The sequence below is a fragment of the Crocuta crocuta genome, unplaced genomic scaffold, assembly GCF_008692635.1.
Source record: "Crocuta crocuta isolate KB4526 unplaced genomic scaffold, BGI_CrCroc_1.0 scaffold123, whole genome shotgun sequence".
NCBI classification, from domain to species: domain Eukaryota; kingdom Metazoa; phylum Chordata; class Mammalia; order Carnivora; family Hyaenidae; genus Crocuta; species Crocuta crocuta.
Window position 1 is genome coordinate 778,412 of NW_027528865.1, and position 21,758 is coordinate 800,169.

At 49.8% G+C, this 21,758-nt stretch overlaps 2 protein-coding genes across 2 annotated transcripts in view; both read left to right on the top strand.

Moving 5' to 3' along the window:
* Positions 1–3,534, top strand: part of FAM217B (family with sequence similarity 217 member B) — a 7,692-nt gene extending 4,158 nt beyond the window's left edge. The window contains exon 5 of the mRNA XM_077756288.1: positions 4–3,534. Within this exon, the coding sequence (XP_077612414.1) occupies positions 4–450 (447 nt within the window). The 3' untranslated portion in view covers positions 451–3,534. The remainder of the gene's footprint in view (positions 1–3) is intronic.
* Positions 3,535–12,272: 8,738 nt separating this feature from the next.
* The window catches only part of CDH26 (cadherin 26), a 42,603-nt gene continuing 33,117 nt past the window's right edge, over positions 12,273–21,758 (top strand). Inside the window, exons 1-3 of the mRNA XM_077756290.1 lie at positions 12,273–12,341; positions 19,589–19,645; positions 21,347–21,451. Of these exons, the coding sequence (XP_077612416.1) occupies positions 12,273–12,341; positions 19,589–19,645; positions 21,347–21,451 (231 nt within the window). The remainder of the gene's footprint in view (positions 12,342–19,588; positions 19,646–21,346; positions 21,452–21,758) is intronic.

Below are 21,758 nucleotides of genomic sequence, written 5' to 3' on the forward strand. Positions count from 1 at the left end.
GCTCTGGCGAGGCCTCACCAGGAGGGGCCTCCCAAGCCAGGCGCTTCCCGAAGGAGAGAGCTGCAGCGCGAGGAAGCCCGGCCGTCCTACTACGCCTTCGACACCCCCCCCAGAGCTCTCCACGTGGGGCGCAGCCGCGGACCGAGTTCTCAGAAGCCAGCCCTCGAGGACAGGACAGAGGAGCAGAAAAAGAAATGGAGTAAGAGCCCCAGGCTGCAGCGCCGGGACCCGCCGCGCGGTGACAGCCGCCCCAGCGCTGATGTCTGTGGAGGTGGAGGTGGCACTTCCACGCAGGGGGCGGCGGTCAGGGACTCCTGCGGGGCCCCCATCCCGCCCGCTCCCGGGAGCCTGAAGAAGAAGGGCAGTGGCACCTGCTCTCAGGCCACCACGACCAGTGAGAAGAAACTCAAAACCAATGGAGTGAAGCCGAGCACATGCAGATTCAAGTAGTAACTGACGTGGTGAATTGCAAAGACCCCGGGCACCTAAACGTGAGTGCTCTTGCACAAGTCACAATACTGTGAATTTTAGGACGTTTTATGATGACTGACCTGTAAGTCGTTGACTGGCCCTTTAAGTGCATCCCCACCCCTCACCGCTGCCACACTGGGCTTCTTTCCAAAGAAAGGTGTCTTTCCATAAACCCTCCTTTGTCTTGACCGCCTCAAGCAAATGAGAGCCCTTTAGATAAAATTTTAACCAAGGTCTGTGCCATATGAAGGGAGGAGTGGCCAGCGGCACAGGGCAGGCGGCGCCGTCCGCTCCCCGCCCGCAGTGTGCCTCGTGCGGAGTGCATACTGTTCTGCACCGCGTGGCATCTGGACCGTCTGAAATCAAGTTCTTGGGGTCCTCCTCTAAGCCGTCCAAAGAGAAGTTCTGTCTGCTTCACCCCTAGGAGAAGCTTCAGCTCTTAAGTCAGGAAGCGTCTCTTTGGGGCAAAGTCATTTACCCCTAAGCTGCTTGCTCTTTCCAGACTGTGGGATCCAGTACATTCGTTTCCTGAAGGTGGTTCAAAGGTCGAGGTGGTGGTGAAGGCCACCTTTGGAGTCTTTGTATTTGGGGTTAAAGTCGTGTACAACCTGTGCTATAGGTTACGCGTCTCAGCAGGTCTGCTACCGTTCGGTGGGAGGTAAACAGGAAAGTTTTGGCAGCCAAGTGTTTTCGGCATGAATGGCTTCTGGAAGAAGGTTCCCTGGGAAAACCACGTTTTTGAGTTCGTACATCAAAGGCCTACAGTTCGTACATCAAAGGCCTACAGTCAGACACACGCGGAGCCACACATGACTGTCACTGTCCTTCCATTACAGATCTGAGAGCTGGATATGCTGTCGTCTGTAGCCAACGTAAGGGTCTGGTTTACTTTCAAAGAGCAGGACTCCATCACCTTGCTTCGGGGCAGAGGAGTGAGGACACATTGCGGGATGGGGGGGAGGGGGGTGGAATAGGAATCGTAGGGGTCACGGAGTGCCCTTGGCTCCAGCCTAGATGCTTCTTATCTATTGCCGTTAAGTGAGGCCTGCCTGTCCGTGCAGTTGGGCAGACGCCTCTGTTGATACTGTGAATATCTGTAGAATCTTCAGTCGGCTGCTGGGTAGCAGTATGTTTCAGTGACTGTAGCTGATTTTGTGTCTTTAAATGCTCACTCTCTTTGCTTTCATACACATTGGTTTTGATTTTTTCACCTCTGGGGCAAACTAAAAAGGTGGCTGTTTTCATTTGAAAACACATGTGGCCTGCAGGCTCCGTGGAGCAGCCAGTGCGTCCCAGATGCTTCCAGTTAACAGCAGAAGGACAAGATGCATTTGCAAATATGACAGTAACAGGCAAAAGGTCAATATTAAGGTCCCATTTTAAAATCCGACTTTAATAATATTAAACAACATACACTCCTTGTCATGGTTGGTTTTTTTCTTCCAAGACTTTATTTCCGGATTTTCACAGATTCCCTCTTAGAGTCTTATCTTTCACACCACCCTACGGGAGAAAGCACACTCCCAACACTAAGATCTCGTACCTTTGGACGCGAATAAAGACACGTATCCAGTGGGCATCCCTTCCTGAGTTCTCAGTGATGCTGTAGCTTCTACACTCGGTGTCTGTCTTGCAGTCTGGAAACAGTGCTCTTCCGACCTCACCTTTCTGTGCTTCCTGAGTGGCACCCGTGTGTCCCGTGGCCGCCCTGCTCCTTGTGAGGGCAGATGGACTCGTCCTTTATACACGGCTGGCGCCGCACCTCATTCACGAGCCTTTCTCTGCTCAGATTTTTACGCAGCTCTTGATAATGTTTCAGGGCCGGTGACTCTCTGTAAGCACATTATACACGTGTACGTACTCCTGGCGCTAGTACTGCGGGCTTCAGGCTGAGCCGCCGCCGTCTCTGGTCATGCTCTCCTGCTTATTCTTGGACACCCCCAGGGTGAGAGTCCCTGGCTTCTTTGCCTTGCGCGTGTCGGAGCCGAGGACCATTGTGATTAAGAAATTTACAGGTGGTGCCTGAGAGGTTGCATTCCTTGCTCTTTGAGTTGAGGTTGGTCGCCTAATTTGAGGGATAGTTATAATGTCACATGTTAAGACCATTTTAAAAGCCTGTGAAAGTGACTTTGCCTGTTTACGTTTTTGCCTCCGGTCAATGCTCTATTTTCACCAGTATTCTCACAACGGGATCGGAGCGCCCGAGGAACCATGTGGGTTCACTACAGAACATAAGCACCGTTTGAATTCCATGTTTTCTGATACACATCCCCATCACAGCCCCCTTTTGTAAATGCTGCGGATGGGAGTGTGGCCATTTTCACACAGACGGCGCTGGCACGTGGGAGTCGGGATCTCCTCTGGCTGGTCAGGTCTGAGCCACCGAGTGCCCTGCTAGTCTGGGGACGTGAGTCATCCATTCAGTATTCAGAGAAGTGCCTCTTCTGGGGAATTGTTTACATCCATGTTGTGTTTAAACCAATTAAAATAATCCAAGGTAAAAAAAAGCAAAAGCATAGAGAATGTAAGAAGAGTTAATTACTTCAGGCTTAGAACCAATGGAAAACGTAAAGACATACAAACACAGACTGCAAAATTATATCAGTATTAGCTGCAATTATTTAGACTGAGACTGTTTCTCAAATCTCTCATGGCTAGACTGGCCAAAGTTGTGTAAGTGACCTGTGGGGCGGGGTGGGTGCCCCGTGTCAGCAAAGATCGGGGGATGTCGTTGATCTCATGGCAGCTATGGGCTAAGGGGGAGGAAGGCTTGGAGTGGTTCTTAAGCTATTAGGTTAGTTTCCAGACAGACGAACAACCTTTACCTTTCGTGATTTAAATACTGCCTAAATCCCCTTATGCTCACTTACTTGAATAGTTAAAAATATGAAATGAAATGGTACTGGATTTCAAGGTAACAGAGAAGCAGGGTTTTTTATGTATTCATGTGCACGTACAGAGCTCCATTTCAAATGGTCTGACTCTGGTGAGCATGTTTGTTATTTGCTGTTATAATTATTGTATGCTTGGTTTTGTACATAATAAAACAGAACGTGTATAAGTTTTTGTGAATCCAGACTTCTCCTTCCTTGAGATCAATTAAACAGTAGGAAGTATTGTCTGCAGTTTTTGGATGTGGTTTTGTTTTGCTTTTTCTCTTCCTGATTGTCTTTCCTCCCTGGTCACCTCACAGAACCACTCGGGAGGGGATTCTGCCCCAATCCTTTGTTAATACTGAGCAACGTACTAGTACTGGACGCACCTGCGAACCACCACTGGTACTGCTCTGGAGTCCCTCTTCCTCTTACGCCCCAGAAGGTGCTGATCGCCTGGGGAACCAGGACGGAAATCCAGTAAAAGTGAAGTGACACGTGACGGAAGGGGCTCACGCGTTAACTCACACATCCAGGACAGAGCACCGGCCGTCCCGAGGAGGGCACCTGGGTGCCGCATACACTCTGAAAGGCCCTTTTCTCCTTCTTCTAAACTCACGTCTGGCAAGCAGGTGCATTCTTCTGAGTCTACCAAATAGCGGCGGTTTAAAAAATAATTCTAGGAGTGTTAAAAACAATTTCAACCGAGAAAATTTCATAGCTCTTCCTGGCTTTATTTAACGATATGTGAGTCAGGCAGCCTCCCATATGGAAAGGAGCCCCAAGGGATGTGCAAAAGGGAAAGGACGTTTTTAGGCAGAAGGGGAGCCGGTAGGAGGAAGTTGTACAAGGTCACTTTCACTTCTGGGGTGGCCAAGGTCTTACCGGGCGGACAGCCTCACTAGTGCTGATCACATGACTCCTGACTGTCCCCATTTAAGATCCTGCCCTGGGGGAGCCCACATGGAGTAAAGCTGGGTTCGGTGACTGGCCGATGGTCTTGTTATCAGGGGGCTTAAAAATAAAATATTTTGGTAGTTTGAAAATGAACCATGTTGGAAGTTTTAAGCGCTACATTTGTACATAAGCTGGTAGATTGTTCTTGGATGGGACTGTGTTATCATCCAAGAGGTGGCACCTTAACCTCCGGACCCAACCTAAAACCACCTCAGTCTACTTGTCTCCCCATCTGATTGCCTTTACACCTTAAAGCAACTATACCAAGTTTTATATAATGCTCGGTGAAATAACGTAGAGGAGTAATTTGTTAAAATATTCACAGAGATCCTGTTTCAAAAAATAGGACTTCAAATAGCCCTGTCCCCAGCAATTTGATATTTAAGGAATTAGCTCTGATAACACTGGGAAAATATAAAAAATACAACAGTCATGAACACAGTTGTCCTCGCTTGGATGGTACATTAGAGGAAACCAATGTACATTTCTCTGTAGGTTACATTCAGCCCCTGTGGCTTCAAGCCGGTGCTGCGCAAACCGTGAGCCTCTCCTCACACCTGCTGAATGTGAAGGGGTTCAGCACACGCCACCCCAAAACGTGACAGTCTGGCATCCTGACTGCCTCGAGTCAAAGGCACTTGAGAAACAGCAAATCGAAGGAAAAGACTCTCACCTTCCATTTTCTTCAAAGAGGAGATGAAATTCCTAGATGAAAGACCTCCTCCCTACACCAGAAAGGAAGTAACCTGCTTATCATCAGGGATGAGAAGTTGAGGCTGAGAGAAAGCTACACACATTTTGTTTGTTAAAATGACCCTTATCTGGGGCTCCTGGGTGGATCAGTCGGTTAAGCGTCCGACTTCGGCTCAGGTCATGATCTCTCGGTTCGTGGGTTCGAGCCCCGCGTCGGGCTCTGTGTTGACAGCTCAGAGCCTGGAGCCTGCTTCAGATTCTGTGTCTCCCTCTCTGTCCCTCCCCCGCTTGCCCTCTGTGTCTGTCTGTCTCTCTCTCTCAAAGATAAATAAACATTAAAAAATTTTTTTTAATAAAATGACCCTTATCTTCCTTAGTCTCCTCATATGGTTTCCTACCATTGCCTCTGTCCAATCTACTACCAAAGCAGGTAACTGTGGCCATTTCTTTGGGTGTCCATTCCTTAGGAAGTCTGTGTCACATAAAACTCCACAATTTACCTGCTTTTGTCCCGCTGATCTGTCTTATGTCAACTTAATCCTCAGGACCAGCCAAAAAGAACCCTAAGAGGGTACAGAGAAGCTGAGTTTGCCATCCCAAAATACCCCTCGTTCACATAGGGATTATTTCAGGCTGATTTTATTTAAGAAACAGCATACACAGAGGAAAAGCTCTGAAAACTGAGCAGAAGTTACCCTTTCGTAAAAGACACGCGGGGGAGGTCGCCATCTGTAAGGCTGCCTCCCTTTGGTACCAGGAAGAAGATGAGGAAATCTCTAGGAACACTTATCAACTCTTATCTCATTAAGGCCTGGACTTAAATCTGCAAAACAACCACAACCATTTATTACGCTTTTCCTAGTAACTTCACAGAAGTGGCTCCCCACCCCCACCCTGGATATCTTCTGTGTTCAGCGGGAGGTGGTATTTAAGGTGGCAGCGCAAGCTCCCAGTCTGTGGGTTCGAGCCCCGCGTCGGGCCCTGTGCTGACAGCTCAGAGCCTGGAGCTGCTTCCGATTCTGTGTCTTCCTCTCTCTGCCCCTCCCCCGTTCACACTCTGTCTCTCTCTCCTTCAAAAATAAATGAACATTAAACAAAAATGTCTGCAAATTTGAAACGACTGCTTTGACCACGCACCCCCGGCTGGACTTCCTGCACTCTGGCCCAGCTAACAAGTGCTTCTGTTTATCTGTGTCCTATTTTCTCCAGAGCTTACAGGCACTGCTATCTCTCTGCCCAATAATAGGTCACTAAGTGGCTTGATTTATGGCCTCTGATAATCTGTGGGGCAAGCGAGTGATAAGGAACTCAGGGTTCTTGGAACACGTCCACGTTAAGCACATTTCCCTTACATTCATGCACCTTCTGCTTTTATTATTTTTTAAATTTTTTTAAAAGAGTGCGAACATTTTATTTCAGTTTTTTTTAAAATGTTTTATTTATTTCTAGGAGAGAGAGAGAGAGAGAGACAGCGTGAGCAGGGGAGGGTCAGAGAGAGAGGGAGTCACAGACTGAAACAGGCTCCAGGCTCTGAGCTGGCAGTCAGCACAGGGCCCGACGCGGGGCTCGAACCCACGAACCGCGAGATCATGACCTAAGTGAAAGTCGGAGGCTCAACCAACCAAGCCACCCAGGCGCCCCCATTTTATTTCAGTTTTATTTATTCTGAGAGAGAGACAGAACAAGCAAGGGAGGTGCGGAGGGAGAGAGGGAGAGAGAATCTCAAGCAGGCTCTCACCGTCCACACAGAGCTCGATGCGGGGCTCGAACTCACAGGCAGTGAGATCATGACCTGAGCTGAAGTCAACAGTCAGATGCTCAACCGACTGAGCCACCCAGGTGCCCCTAGAATTGTCACTTGCCACTTCTCAGGCGTGAGAACCTCACCGTGCCCTCCGCTGGCCTTCCCGCCGCCTTCATCATGCCGGCTGCCAGCTTTACAAGAGTCACCACTGCCTGTCACGAAGCTTGGCCCCCAAACTCCTGTCTGGCAACATTCCCGCCCCCCGCACCGCAAGGGGAAAGAAAGGGAAGGCTTTGCTTTTGTCCTGTGTCGCTCAGCTTTCTAAACGCTGGAATGAAATGCTTTTTACTTATCGGTCTTACAGAATAATGAGATGAACAGTCTCCCAAGTTTAGCTGAAGATGTTCTAATTAAGGAACTATGTTTTTTTCCCTCAACAGGACAGTTTTGATGTGGGAGGAGACATGAAATAGCCCCAACTTTCTCTCTCTGTCTCTTTCTCTCTCTCCTCTTTCCTGAAAAAGCATAAAAATATTTATATACATAAATCACTGAAAAAGAAAAGAGCTTGGTATGTCTACTATCAGTATAATTAGTATAAAATATACTTGCAAAAAGCGAGAAACAATTCAATCTGTTATATTTGGCAGCGTTTCTAACCACTCCCCACCCTTTCATCTATAACCACTGGTTGAACAAATCGGGGCAAGAGACGAAAATTTCTCCCAGGGAATGTTCTGGCCGCAGCTCTTGGTGGCTGACAAAATACTAAAACATAAGGACCACGCTTTCTCATCAGCCTGTGTGACTATGAAAGCATCAACATAGAACAGATAAAAATGTCTCAGTCCCTTACAGCAGACCAGGAAATACAAATGACCAATTATTTTATTCTCACGTGACGCCTGCTCTCGGTAGGTATTGGGTACAGCGTTAGACACACAATATGTCTAGTAGGCTCAGAGTACACTTAGTAATAAGTTGCATTTTTCAGTGCTGGAGTCAAATCGCTTTTCTGATATCTTCCCCCAACACCGTGCCGTAAAACTCTTCACACACACAGAGAAGTTGAGAGACCCGTGCAGTGAACACCTAACGCTCCCTCTGCAGATGCCACAGCTCCCAGCCCGTTGCCTGCCTTGTGCCCCCCTCCCCCGCCCGCCTCCCCCCAGCACCTGCCCCCCNGCCCGCGTCACTGCTCTGTGTTTTGGTGAGCGGTGGTCATTCTTCGTGGCAGGGCTGGGCTGGGGACCAGTTCCCATGTCTGGGGACACAGCCCTTCCCTGGGGTTTTTGTCATTGTTCTATTTCATTCCTTAACTCTGCTGGAGACTATTCCAAGACTTGTGAATTTGGAGAAACAGGACTTTGAATTGAGAACCTTTTGATAGGATAATAAATTTTATATAAGGGGCCATTCATGGAAAAGTGCCAACCACAGGGAAGCCTAACCAGGAGCCATTTAATTTGTTCTGAATCTGAGTTTTATTTATTTTTTATTTTTGAGATAGAGGGGGGAGACAGAGAGAGAGAGAGAGAGAGGGAGAGAGATGGAGATGGAGACAATCCCAAGCAGGTTCCACACTCAGAGAGGAGCCTGACTTGAGGCTTAATCCCAGAGACCTGGGATCATGGCCTGAGCCGAAATCAAGAGTCGATACTCAATTGACTGAGCCGCCCAGGTGCCCCTGATTCTGACTTCAAAGCAGACTGTTTGAGTCCCTCAGCTCCGACGTGGGCACTCTTCTGTGTGTGTGTGTGGGGGGAGTGCATATCAGTCCACTCCCCCCCAGCTTGCCTCCTGGTTAGCAGGTGAGCAGTCAGGGGCCGGGGGGGGGGGGGGGTGGTGATGGTGCTTGGCCTGCTCTTCTCTTACTGCCCTCCTGCCCGCCTCCACTCCCCCTCCCCTGGGCCCTCCATCCTCCACACAGACAGGGGACGCTGAGGCAGAAGCAGCCACGTTTCCTCTTTAACAGACTGCCCTCCACACTTTCACTGAGGCTGGTTCGCCTCTGGGCAGAAGGCGTCCAGAGTCACACACCAGACCCGTCTCCGCCCGCGCACAGCAGCCCCCTCAGGAGGTGGGAAGAAGGCTCGTGCCCCACGCTTTCCCTCCGCTGACATTGACTTGGCCCGTGTGGGAAAGTCCGCCTCCCGGCTCGCCAGATAAACACACGGTGGGGCATTTTCCGGTGCCCTCTCTAGGTCCTGATGTCGGCCACACCACACGTCCCGGATCCTCGGCTGGACACAGGGCCTGGTCAGCCACTGCCCTGTCCCAGGGGAGCTGGGATGGGGCGCCCGGCCCACAGCCTTGCCGTCACCCCCACCCATTCCCAGTGACTCCATTCACTGGAAAACCCCACCCACTGACTTCCCGAGATGGAAGAAAGCTTCGCATCCCTCCCTGGTGTGAGGCAAGCTGATGGCAGCCGACCCCCTGCCCCGTGACCCCTCACATCCACCCACAGGGCGCAGGGGGCGGGGGGAGGCTGGAGGGATGGCGGGACCAGTCCACACGCTCCTCTCTGCACAGACGGAGAAGGGACATGTTTAAGCTGCCTTCACTAAGTACCCTGAAAATGAAGCCTGGCGGTTGCGGGAACCTTGACTGACATGGATAAATCCAAGACAAAGTTAACCTTTAGCAGCACTCACAGTGTGCTTATCACTATAAAAAGTGCTGAGGGGCGCCTGGGTGGCTCAGTCGGTCAAGCGGCCGACATCAGATCAGGTCATGATCTCGTGGTTTGTGGGTTCGAGCCCCATGTCAGGCTCCGTGCTGACAGCTCAGAACCTGCTTCGGGTCCTCTGTCCCTCTCCCTTTCTGCCCTCTCGCTCAAAAATAAATATTTAAATACTTTTTTACAATGCTGAGAACTTGTGCTGGTTGGGCACCCCTTGAATACCTCAAGGTGAGACCGTGAAGCCCAGATAATTCACTGCGGTTCGTTCCTTCCTTTTCACCCTCCCGCACCTTTATCTTTCAACCACATTTCGTTCAAGGGTGTTCATTGATCCGGAGGCTGCCACCGTGTGGCTGCAAAGCATTACTACACTGTGAACACAGGAACGCTAGCCGGGCTTCTCTGCAGTCACAGAGGCTCAGGGCACAAAGGGAATTTTGACACCTTCTAGTTCTTTTTTTTAATGTTTTATTTATTTCTGAGAGAGAGACAGCGTGAGCAGGGGAGGGTCAGAGAGAGAGGGAGACACAGAATCTGAAACAGGCTCCAGGCTCCGAGCTGTCAGCACAGAGCCCGACGTGGGGCTCGAACCCATGAACCGTGAGATCATGACCTGAGCCGAAGTCGGACGCTGAACCGACGGAGCCCCCCGGGCGCCCCTGACACCTTCTAGTTCTGACTCACCGGGGACGTGTGGCAGGTGAGGCCCAGCGTCACTCAACCCAAATGAGAGAAGGACGCCTCATGGGAAAATGACATCTTGCTCAATTATTTTTAAATGTTTGAGGAGGTTGAAAATGTGGCTGTTTCTAATACATTAGACATTCAATTTCTTTCTATTGAAACCAAACGTAAAAGTAGAATCCTTTATTGCAATTCCTCAACACCCCCCCAGATCCCTGTGGTCAGCACACTGTCTTCCCCAGCCCCCCCAGATCCCTGGGGGTCAGCACACTGTCTTCCCCAGCCTCCCCCCAACTCAGATCCCTGGGGGTCAGCACACTGTCTTCCCCAGCCACCCAGATCCCTGGGGGTCAGCACACTGTCTTCCCCAGCCCCCCCAGATCCCTGGGGGTCAGCACACTGTCTTCCCCAGCCTCCAACACCCCCCCACCCAGATCCCTGGAGGTCAGCACACTGTCTTCCCCAACACCCCCCCAGATCCCTGTGGTCAGCACACTGTCTTCCCCAGCCGCCCAGATCCCTGGGGGTCAGCACACCATCTTCCCCAGCACCTCCCATATCCCTAGGGGTCAGCACACTGTCTTCCCCAGCGCCCCCCCCCCAGATCCCTGGGGGTCAGCACACTGTCTTCCCCAGCCCCCCCAGATCCCTGGGGGTCAGCACACTGTCTTTCTGGCTCTCTCTTATCTCCCTCAGCATTATTCCAGGAAAGGGGATCCCAGATCGTGTCTTCTGTTCCTCCCACAAATGTTCCACATGGTCTCATTTTCCAGTTGATAAATTCTGAATTAATGATTCTAATTTAATCAAAAGTTCAGTAGAATCAATGGAATACCATGGAGTAAAAATACCTACTTTGAAAATAAGCATAAAGTTATAAATTCGATAATTATTGTTCTGTTTCTATTTATGCACGGGAAATATTTACAAATCTTAAAATTATACTTGTTACTCTTTTCAATAATAAACTGTTATTTTGGATTGAGATAATAGACTAGTCACATCACAATATTCAACAACATCTCACAGAGCCATGAATGGACAGGAAGAAAGGCTACCTTCTCTGTCCACTAAAGAACTATTCACTATTTTAAAGAAGGTGTTGTGGTAACAAGGTGCTATGTTAAGGTGATCAGATTAACGGGTCTCCAAGTTCATTAAAAATTTTTTTTAATGTCTTTGTTTTATTTTGAGAGACAGAGAGCAAGCAGGGGAGGGGAAGAGAGAGAGGGAGACACAGGATCTGAAGCAGCTCCAGGCTCTGAGCTGTCAGCACAGGGCCCGACACAGGGCTCGAACCCACAAAGTGAGAGATCATGACCTGAGCCGAAGTTGGATGCTTAACTGACTGAGCCACCCAGGCGCCCCTCATTTAAGCCCAATCACTGCAACCTTAAGTGCGGCTTGGGTAGAATCCTTACCTGCGCCTTTTGCCTGTGGTCTAGTGCGAACCCCACCAGTTTGGCACAGAGCCCCTGCCCGTAGGGCGTCTCCCTCTCTCTCTCTCTCTCTCTCTCTCTCTCTCTCTCTTTTCCCTCCTTCAATCCTAAAGTCGCAGAGTCAGCTAAGCTTAGCAGAGACTTTGGTAGCAAAGGTCTGTGAACCTCAGAGCCCTGAGGCATGGTTGGGATAAAGATGGTTGGTGCTTCGGAAAGTGAAAGGTGTTTGCATTTCCTCCCCACCCCCCAGTAAAGATAAGTTATTCTTTCTTGGGGACCTTTTGTGCCCCTTCTGTTTCAAAGCATAGGGGCCGTAGGAAGTAGTCCCTGAAATATCCTGCTTCAGGAAGCGATCACGAGACATTCCATTTAGAAGTAAAGACAAACAAGCGAACCACAGGTGCTGGTGTCATGTTCCCCAAGCTGATCTAATCCCCTGGGGTCAGGCCCCAGCCGGGCTTCTGTGCCCATGACCCCGGCAACTATGTGTGTGAGGCAGGGCCGTTTTATTCCCCTCCACTCCCTTCCCGGGAACTCGATTGTCATCAGGAGGTTAAAGCTTAGGTCTCAGCCCAGCCCAGGCGCTCTGATAAATAGAGGAGGAGCCGGAGGAGACGAGGGTTTCTGGGACAAAGGGGGGTGGGAGGACCAGGCTGAGAGGGAAGGGATCGGGGCTCCGAGGCTCGGGGGGACCTGCGGTGGCCTGCGTGCATCCCCGCTCGGACATGGGCTCCAGGACCCGCCCCTCACCGCCACTTCTTCCAGTGCTGCTGCTGCTGCTCCTGCTGCTACAGGTGAGCTGGGCAGGTGCTCAGAACCCCGGCGGGAGGGGCGCCTGGGCAGCTCAGTCGGTTAAGCATCCGACTTCGGCTCAGGGCATGATCTCGCGGTTCGTGGGTTCGAGCCCCGCGTCGGGCTCCGTGCTGACAGCTCAGAGCCTGGAGCCTGTTTCAGACTCTGTGTCTCCCTCTCTTTCTCTCTGCCCCTTCCCCACTTACACTCTTATTTCTCTCTCAAAAAATGAATAAATGTTAAAAAAAAAAAAGGACCCAGGTGGGGATCCATGCGCGGCGCGGCTGAAGGCACAGCTCACCTTGGCCGAGCACAGCTGAGAGGAGCCGCGGGGAGCGCTCTGCCCGCGAGGAGGGCAACTGCCGGGAGAGTCCGGGTCTGCACGCTTGCAGGGGGGCATGGCAGCCGGGCTCCCGAACGCATACAAAGGAGGGGCTGGTTCAGGGTCACAGCCTGTTTGGGGCAGTGGTGGAGACGGGCTAAGGTGTGACTTTATCTTAACACTGGTTTAAACAGTACACAGCATTTTCATTTAGATTTGTGTCGACCCCAGCTTCCCAAGGCTACTTCTCTTCCTGCCTCAAATAAGACGGAGAAAATCTCAGCCGTTTATGTCCCAGACGATCAGAGCAGACCGAGGAGGGTGGGAGGGCGTAACCCCCTCGCCCCCACACCCAGCCCTTGCCCCCAACCACCAATGCAAATACAAAGAATGGAATCAAGGTTAGAGAGCACAGGGCTTGCTGGATTCGTACTTACCCTGGGCGACTCAGTGTTGGGTCCGCTCGTCCTCACCGCCTGCCCCGGGCCCTCTGCAGGCAGGAGGGGCAGCCGCGAGGCTCGGCCGCAGTTCTCCCCGAGGGACTGGCCCCGGGCCCTCGGGTCTGACCGGCTTGCTCAGCATCCCGATCCAGCTCGTCCACTTCCGGCCGGGGGTCTGGGCTGACCACTTGACCTTGGTCCTCGCCGTGGCTCGAGCTGGACTCTTCTAGTTCACTGCAGAACTCCGGAGGCCCAGGGGCCTCCCCTAGAGGCTCCGACTGAGCTGATCTGGAGAGGGGGGTGGCCTGGCCCTTATGGCTTTAACTTGGTCTTGTTAAGCCTCATTTTCTTTACCTGTAAACGGAGCCGAGGCTTGTTCTCCCTGCCCTGTGGTCGGAAGAGCGAATGAGGAGATGGCCATGGCCGTTGTGCCCACGTGGCGGGGTCCTTCCGGTTTTCCAGCGGGGCAGAAAGTTGGGATTGCACGTAGCGCCCACGCGACAGCTATTTCCTGGATACTTGCTCTGGGCCGGGTGTGGGGGATGAACCCGTAAACAAGATGGGGGGGCACGGAAACCCCATGTGCGCCTGCACTCCAGTGAATCGGCTTCTGACATGAGTGCCTCCTTCAGCCCCAGCTGCGTGGCCTTTGGAGGATTTTCTTGGTCTCTCGTTGCCCCATCAGGTTGTGAATGTTCTTAACTGAACATACTCTCCTTGTGTCTCCAATACTTTGTTGAATCCTGTTAATAGCCTGTTTGAATCATCGTCTGTCTCCATCTTTCCCTTGCCCTGTCCTTGCCCCTAACCGGTCTCGTCAGAAGACAGAGGTGTGTTTTCCTCTTCTCTGTTGCATTAGCACCGAGCCCAAGCAAGTTCGTTCGCGTCCAAGGGCGTGTTGAGTCAGGGTGGGCAGCGGGCATTGGAGCGAGGGTAGTAATTCAGTGTTTACTGAAAGCAGCTTTCTACCGATCCCAGGGGATGGAGACAGACAAAAAGAAGGTGCTGTGGTAGGAGGCAGGGGGGTTAGTGGTCTCCATTCTGGACCCTTAACAGGGCAAAGAGCTTTCCACCCAGTGGGTGCTCAGTTATTTGATGAATTGGCCGTAAGTAACCCAATTCCTTCCCACTCCTCTCCTTGTCCCCCCAAGTTGGCTGACAAGCGTCTCTGACATCCAAAACAGGTACCCGCTGCCCCTCTCTGGTCTGAAATGTAAAGTCAGTCTCCTCCCTGTGNCTCTTAGGTAATTTCTGGTCCCGAGGACTCCTGAGTCCTCTGGTCTGGGCTGTGCCCAGCTCCCCGGAGCAGCGGGGGGCCGGGGGGTCTGAGAGAAGGAAGTCAGACATGAGCAAAGTCTGTTATGTTGTGGCTGCTGTTTTTTACTCTGGGAAGTTCTACATCGAGTTATCTTTCAAGAACTATCAGCACTAATGGTCTGCCTGATTCGTTTGCTAAGCCCCTGGTTCAAGAGCAACAGTTGGTGGACTGTAGAAGGTGAGGGACGGGGAGGCAGGGCTGAAGCCGGGCACTCAGCAGGGACAGAGCAGGCTGGACTCTGTCTGAAGGGCGCTGGGAAGCCAGTGACATGACGAAGTCTGCACTTTTGAAGATCACCTGCGTTTCTGTGTGGAGAACGCGCTCGGGAAGCACGCTAATCTCCTGGGGCTGCCTCGGGGGCCCCACGCGGGATGGCTCCCGGCCACAGAAGGGCCCGGTGCGGTGCCATGCTTAGAGACACCGTGGTGCATACCTGAAAGTCGTCAAGAGAACAAATCTTCCACGTTCTCATCACGAGAAAAACAGTTCCGTAACTACGTGTGCTGACAAATGTCAACAAGACTTATTGTGGTGATCATTTTGCAATATGTACAAATATCAGACCATTCTGTTGCACACCTGCGGCTAATATAATGGTGTTGGCCAGTTATACCTCTATTTAAAAAAATTCTCCTTGAATGCAAATTCGCAAGAAAAAATTAAATGTATTCCGAGCGCCTGGGTAACTCAGTCGGTTAAGTGTCCAACCCTTGATTTTGGCTCAGGTCAGGATCTCACGGTTCGTGGAATTGAGCCCCACGTCTGGCTCTGAGCTGACAACGCGGAAACTGCTTGGGATTCTCTCTCCCTCTCTCTCTGCCCCTGCCCTGCTCATATTCTCTCCATCTCTCTCAAAAATAAATAAACATAAAAAAAAAAAGATTTTCAGGATTTCCATGCAGGCTTCCTTAGTTCTTTAGTCTGCAGACACGAAGCCTCCGTGTACCCAGAGCGTTTCCCACCAGAGTGAGGCCCCAGGCGCTCAGCCAGGCCAGCCCCCATGGTCGTCCTTACTCGATGTCCCCACAGCCAGCACCGCCTGGCATATGATTTGTGCGTGGCCCTTGCAGCAAAATGCCTGCCTGTGCACGCAGCGTTAGCCAGGCACTGTAGCCAGACACCAGCCTCCAGAAAGTGTTCCCTCCACATTCTAGAAACATTATGTAAATCTTTTTATTTTTTACGTTTTTTTTTTTTTTAAGTTTATATTTTATTTTGAGAAAGACACAGACAGTGTGAGTAGGGGAGGGGCAGAGAGAGAGTTGACAGTGCAGAGCCTGATGCAGGGCTCAAACTCATGAAACTGTGAGATCATGACCTGAGCCGAGATCAAGAGTCGGACGCTTACCCGACTGAGCCACCCAGGTGCCCCCACTATGTAAATCTTTTAAATGGTATCCTTTTTGGATCAACTGCATAAAATTGGCAGGGATGGTAAATGTAATAAGCACACTCACAAAATCATTCCAGCAAATAACAACCGTTTCTGGTCCTCCCCCGTCACCCAGACGAGATGGCACAATTTGCCAGGTGTGCGGTGCGGAGGGGGATGCGAACCATGCAGATGTCAGGTGTCTGCACACCTCAGCACCTGCAGCGCAGCTCTCACACGGCTGCTGGCTGAGCCGTCCACGTGCTGCCGAGTGACTTGAAGGCACAGAGCCCTCCTTTGGAGACGGCCCTTAAAGGCACCTGGTCACACACGTTCACTTACAGAAGGGGAAACTGAGGCCAGCAATGAGGCAAAACCTCAAGATATTTCTTGTTAGTGGCCTGGGCCCCCTGGAAATTGGCCTGTTTTAGAAACACAATGAATTTCTTCATTTTTTTTTGCAAGAACTGCGATTTTCTCCATTTTAAAATTATATGTCTGGTTAAGCCCTTAATTTAAAACTACCAACGCAAATCACAAAAGAAGCATTTGTTGTCTGATCTAATCAATGCTTGAGATTTTTGGAACTCCAAGAGTTTAAAAATTCTTCTCCTTTACGTACAGCAGAATGTAGTCTGTAGCAGGAAACAACTATTATTATTATCTTTGGCATTAATGAAACAAGACAAGCCAGTGATGTCCGTCCCCACGGGGAGGGTGGCTGCTTACATAGCAAGGACACAAGAAGAAGGTGTCTTCATGTTCTGTGAAACCCCTAACAAAGGGCAGTGGCATGAGCTGCCGCAGAGACGGACCCGACGGGTGCAAGGCCACCAAGGGGGGTGACAGTCACTCGCGCTGTCCCAGAGACTTAGGTACAAATCCCAGAGTAGTGACTGTCGCCTATTGGCTCTCAGAATGCCTTCACCCGCCAGCACTCCTGAGCACCCAAAGCGCTGGGCCTTGGGTGGGTTTTATTTACGATGACTTTACCATGTTAGAAGTTCAGACTGGAAAACTGTAAGCATTTCTGAGTTCATTAACGATAATAATAAACCCAGTGCGTGTAAGTATAAGTCACATACTTCTATGAAAAATAACCATATTTATGTTAGGTTCCATTTAGCTTTAAGAGTGGCACTGTTTTATATATATTTTTAAAAATTTTTAATGTTTATTTATTTTTGAGAGAGAGAGACAACATGACTGGGGGAGGGGCAGAGAGAAGAGGGAGCCACAGAATCCGAAGCAGGCTCCAGGCTCTGAGCTGTCAGCACAGAGTCCCATGCAGGGCTCGAACTCACAAACTGCGAGATCATGACTTGAGCTGAAGTCCAATGCTTAACTGACTGAGACACTCAGACGCCCCACTGTTTTATGATTTTGCAAATCTCTTGTTCTAAAAGAAGATGGCCAGATTCTCCTCTCTGAGTCTGCAGTCTAATGTACATGTTGTTTAGTTAAAAGACATGAAGAAATTTTGGCCTCACCCAGGTATATGCATATGGAAAGGGAGGAATATTTGAACAGCCTTGAACAGATAATTGTGGATATCCTTCTTTGATATTACACAAAACTTGACAAAGTGGCATTTTTAACAACTGCTGCCACTTGGGATCTGAACACAGGTTGATAAACTTGCCCTGCTCTTTGACCTTAAAGCCATGCCTCTCTTGCCTTTCGGATGACTCTAACCTGGGCATGAGTTTGGAATGTCATGCATTAATCCTTAGGAAGCTCTTGGCTCATCGAGTTATGCAGATCTTCCAAATGTTGACATATTTCATTCTACAAAATCAGAAAATCACATTCATTAATATCTCTACCAGTATCGTCAGAAAATTCTTGTGAGTACTGGGAAGCTGTGAAGCCCATTGTAGCGGACACAAGTTTTCCAAAATTCTAATTTTTGCTTAAAAGCTTACGTTTCATCACTGGCAACATGATACCAGCCACTATTTTCCTTGAAGTGATGGCTCACTTGTTTGCTCTCCAAGGGCTGTCTGTCAAGTGCCAAACCCTGGACAATGTGGTTTGTCAGTCACTCTTTCAAGTCAAATGCTCTTCCATAAAGAAGTGGCCCGTTCAGCTGGTGCCTCCAACGATCCCCTACACACATTTTCTTAATTTTTCTTTTTAATGTTTATTTATTTTTCAGAGGGGAGGGACAGAGAGAGAGGGAGACACAGAATCCCAAGCAGGCTCCAGGCTCTGAGCTGTCAGCACAGGGTCTCGACGAGGGTCTCGAAACCATGAATTGTGAGGTCACGGCCTGAGCCAAAGCCGGTCACTTAACCTACTGAGCCACCCGGGTGCTCCATGATCACACACGCCCTTTCCTGGAGACTCTCTCCTCTGACATGCGTGTTTCTCGCCTAGTCAATACGGGTACTGAAAATGTGTGCTCATGCACTGCAGTAACATTAACATCTTTGCTGCTTCACCCATTCTCAAGCGATGTCAGCAGTCAAGTGATTCATTCTTAAATGCAACAGGCTTCTTCCTTCCTTCTTTTTCTTCCTGCACATGCGTATCGCTGGAGATAGTACAGGGGACCTGGTGCCGTTGGCTTCCTCGGTGCTGAGGCTCGGGCGATTTGTCCCATCTGTGCAAATGTCATACAGTGAGACAGGCAAATGCTACCCCAGAGTCATTAGGGAAGCGCGTGGCCTTATGGGCCCTGACGGAGACCTATAGGGAAAGGGTTAACCCCAGGCAGGGAGAGACAAGGGCCCCGGGGAGGCAGGCTGCAGCTGCAAGTGGGAGGCTGAGGAAGCAGTAGGTTTAGGAGAAAAAAAAGGGTAAACATATTCCTGACCCGCCTGGGCGGGTGCCATGTGTGGAGTCTCATAAACTTTCAGATAAGTTTCCAGTGAAAGGCCAGGGACACAAATCCTTGGTGGCTCCCCAGTTGGGACCCCTCACTCTTGAGAGCTTTGCACTTCCCCTCAATAAACTCTATCACTTTGCTCACTCTTTGTTGTCCGCGAGATTCACTCTTGGACCCCGTGAAACAAAGCTGCCACTCGGGAGAAATCTTCTCTATGCACGTGGATGCTTATTGCCACAGCACTTTTTTTTTTGCTTGATTTTAGTAATAACAAACAACTGGAAAAAGTCTAATGACCATCCCCAGAAGAATGAGTAAATAACTTGTCTCTGTTCACGTAGTGACGTGGTGTACGCAGTGACAGTGAGTGGATTAGAGGACACACTTCTGTGTGTCAACACGCACACGTGCTCGTTCAGTGTTGGTTCTGACAAGCTCTACAGGATCTGTCTTATTTCAACAACCTTGCTGTACATGCGTGTGTGTTTTCTTGTGGGTGGAGAGTTTGTTGAGATGTAAATTGTAAATAAATAATTCCTAATTGTAAATCATTATATAAATGAAAAGTACCAACTTCTAGTATTTTATTGATTCTTACAAGATAAAGTCTAAAAATAAGGAGGGAAAAAGGCCCGGTTGGATCGCTCCACCAGTTAACATTTGGTATTTACACGTGACACATCAATACATCTTTGTTCGTCGGGAATAGACCGTGTGATCTCCGCGTTACGGTCTTAGATGTCGCCTGTATCGGCGATACTCTGTGAGAATCCTTTTGGTTAGTTCCCCTACGGTTGCAGAGGAAACGCGGTGATTCTGAACTGAGATGAAAGGAGCAAGAAATTATATTGATCAAAACCAAATAAGGTTCTTTTTCTTCCTTTCCTCATTCCAGAAGACTTGTGCGACTTCAGGCGGGTCCTGAGAAGTATATCCCCTACTAATTCACGCCATTTTTATTTTTAAGGTCAACAGCGTCAACAGCTTCCAACAAGAAAATGATGATCTTGCTGATCAAACAAAGGTAGGGTTTGGAAATCCCTTTCTTCCGAAGTCACGTGTAATCACACTGGACTCAGAGACTCCATTGCGATTTCAAGATTTTTAGTTCCTGGTCGATAGTCAGTTTGCAGAAAATAAATTACTAATGACATGTGGCCTTTTGCAATCTCCAGGGACTGCTAGAGAATTGCAGAAGATGCTTTTATGTCTGCTAGAATAGGGACAGTCCGGGAACATCAGAAATCAGCCTTCCGGTGCTAGCCCAGAGCTTTATCCACACTGTTCTCTTCTTTGTGGAATTAAAACATTGAACTTAACTTTCTCCAGCGTTTGAGCTTTGGACAGTCCAGGGAGGCAGGCATGCCCCTCAATCACTGTTGTCGTGAGCTCATGCCACCTTGTGAATATCTCCTTCCTGTCTCATGATCGGCTCACTTTCTAATTGAATACGCTTGACCTTTGAACAACATGGGTTTAAAGTGCATGGGTCCACTTACATGCAGATTTATTTTACAGGACAGTGCTGTAAATGTATTTTCTCTTCCTTATGATTTTCTGGATGCCATTGTCCTCACCACATATGGCATATGATGTACATAACATACAAAATATGTGCTAACCGACAGTTCATGTATCAGTCAGGCTTCTGGCCTATGGTAGGTTGTTAGTAGTAAAGTTTTAGGGGAGTCAATAGTTATATGTGGATTTTTGGCTGCCCCTGGGGGCAGCTGACCAACCCTCACGTTGTTCAAAGGTCAACCGTAATTTTTTAAAAAGCTTACACGTTTGCGGACAAAAAAAATAATGTGCCCAGAAAGCAGCTTCGTTTGTAATAAGTAGATGGCTAAACTCCATCTGTGGCCTTTCGCCTGACAAGTCTCTGAGCCTGACGTCTGAGTCTGAATCTCTCTCTCTCTTCTTGTCTTTGTTAAAAGGGAGAGTTATAGACGAAGAGGCATTAAAGACCTATCAGCACCGAATGCAGATGTTCTCATCAACTCTTTCATTTTTTCATGTATAATTTATTATCAAGTTGGCTAACACACAGTGTACACAGTGAGCTCTTGGTTTTGGGGGTAGATTCCCATGATTCATCACTTACATACAACACCCAGTGCTCATCCCAGCACGTACCCCCCTCAATGCCCATCACCCATTTCCCGCACACACACACACACACACCCATCCACCCTCAGTTTGTTCATAAACTATTTTAGAAAGACAGAGAGACACATGGGGGAGTAACCTCATTCATTCAGCGACTATTTGTGTGTCTGCCGTAGGACAGGTGTCTGCACGTAGTCGGCACATAGAGAGACAGTGTGAGCAGGGGAGGGGCAGAGAGAGGGGGAGACACAGAATCCGAAGCAGCTCCAGGCTCCCAGCTGTCAGCACAGAGCCCGATGCGGGGCTCGAACCCACGAACCGTGAGATCGTGACCTGAGCTGAATTGGGACGTTTAACAGACTGAGCCACCCAGGCACCCCATGTAGGCAGTGATCTTTAGCGTCCTGTCTGCATAGCCCCTGAAGTGATCTTATAACCCATGTAAAATCATTGGGTGGCACATGCCGTCCCATCTAGAAACGGCTCTGCAGAGTTTAAGAGAATAGGCGCTTTTAATTCCTAAGCCTCAGAGCTGTCGTGAGGACAAGGGAGATAATGCAAATCCAGTGCCTGCTGCCTGGCCGTTACCTCCTTATTGTGGTCGCTGTCACTTCAGGGAGAGAGCCACCGGCCCCTACGGCGATCCAAGAGGAGATGGATTATTACCACCCTGGAAGTGAAGGAGGAAGATCCAGGCCCCTTTCCCAAGCTTGTCGGTGAGGTAAGGAAGCCCCGCCGTCCTCTCTGACTGGCTGGAGGGTTACGTCGCGAAAGGCTGTGTATTTGGGGCCCACGTGGTGCAGTGACGGGCGGAACACCGGACGGGGTTCTAGAGCCCACGGTGCCGCCACCGACGAGGTGGCATCGGCAAGTCCCTTCGTGTGAGTGTGAGCTGAGCACGTCAGTCACAGCTGGCAGTGGGCTGGGCAGTTCCAGCCCGCAGACACGCCGTATTCGGCCCGTGCAAAGTCTTTAGTTTAGAAAAGTATTTTTTCTTTTTTTTTAAATAAGGGGGATTGTGGTTACCG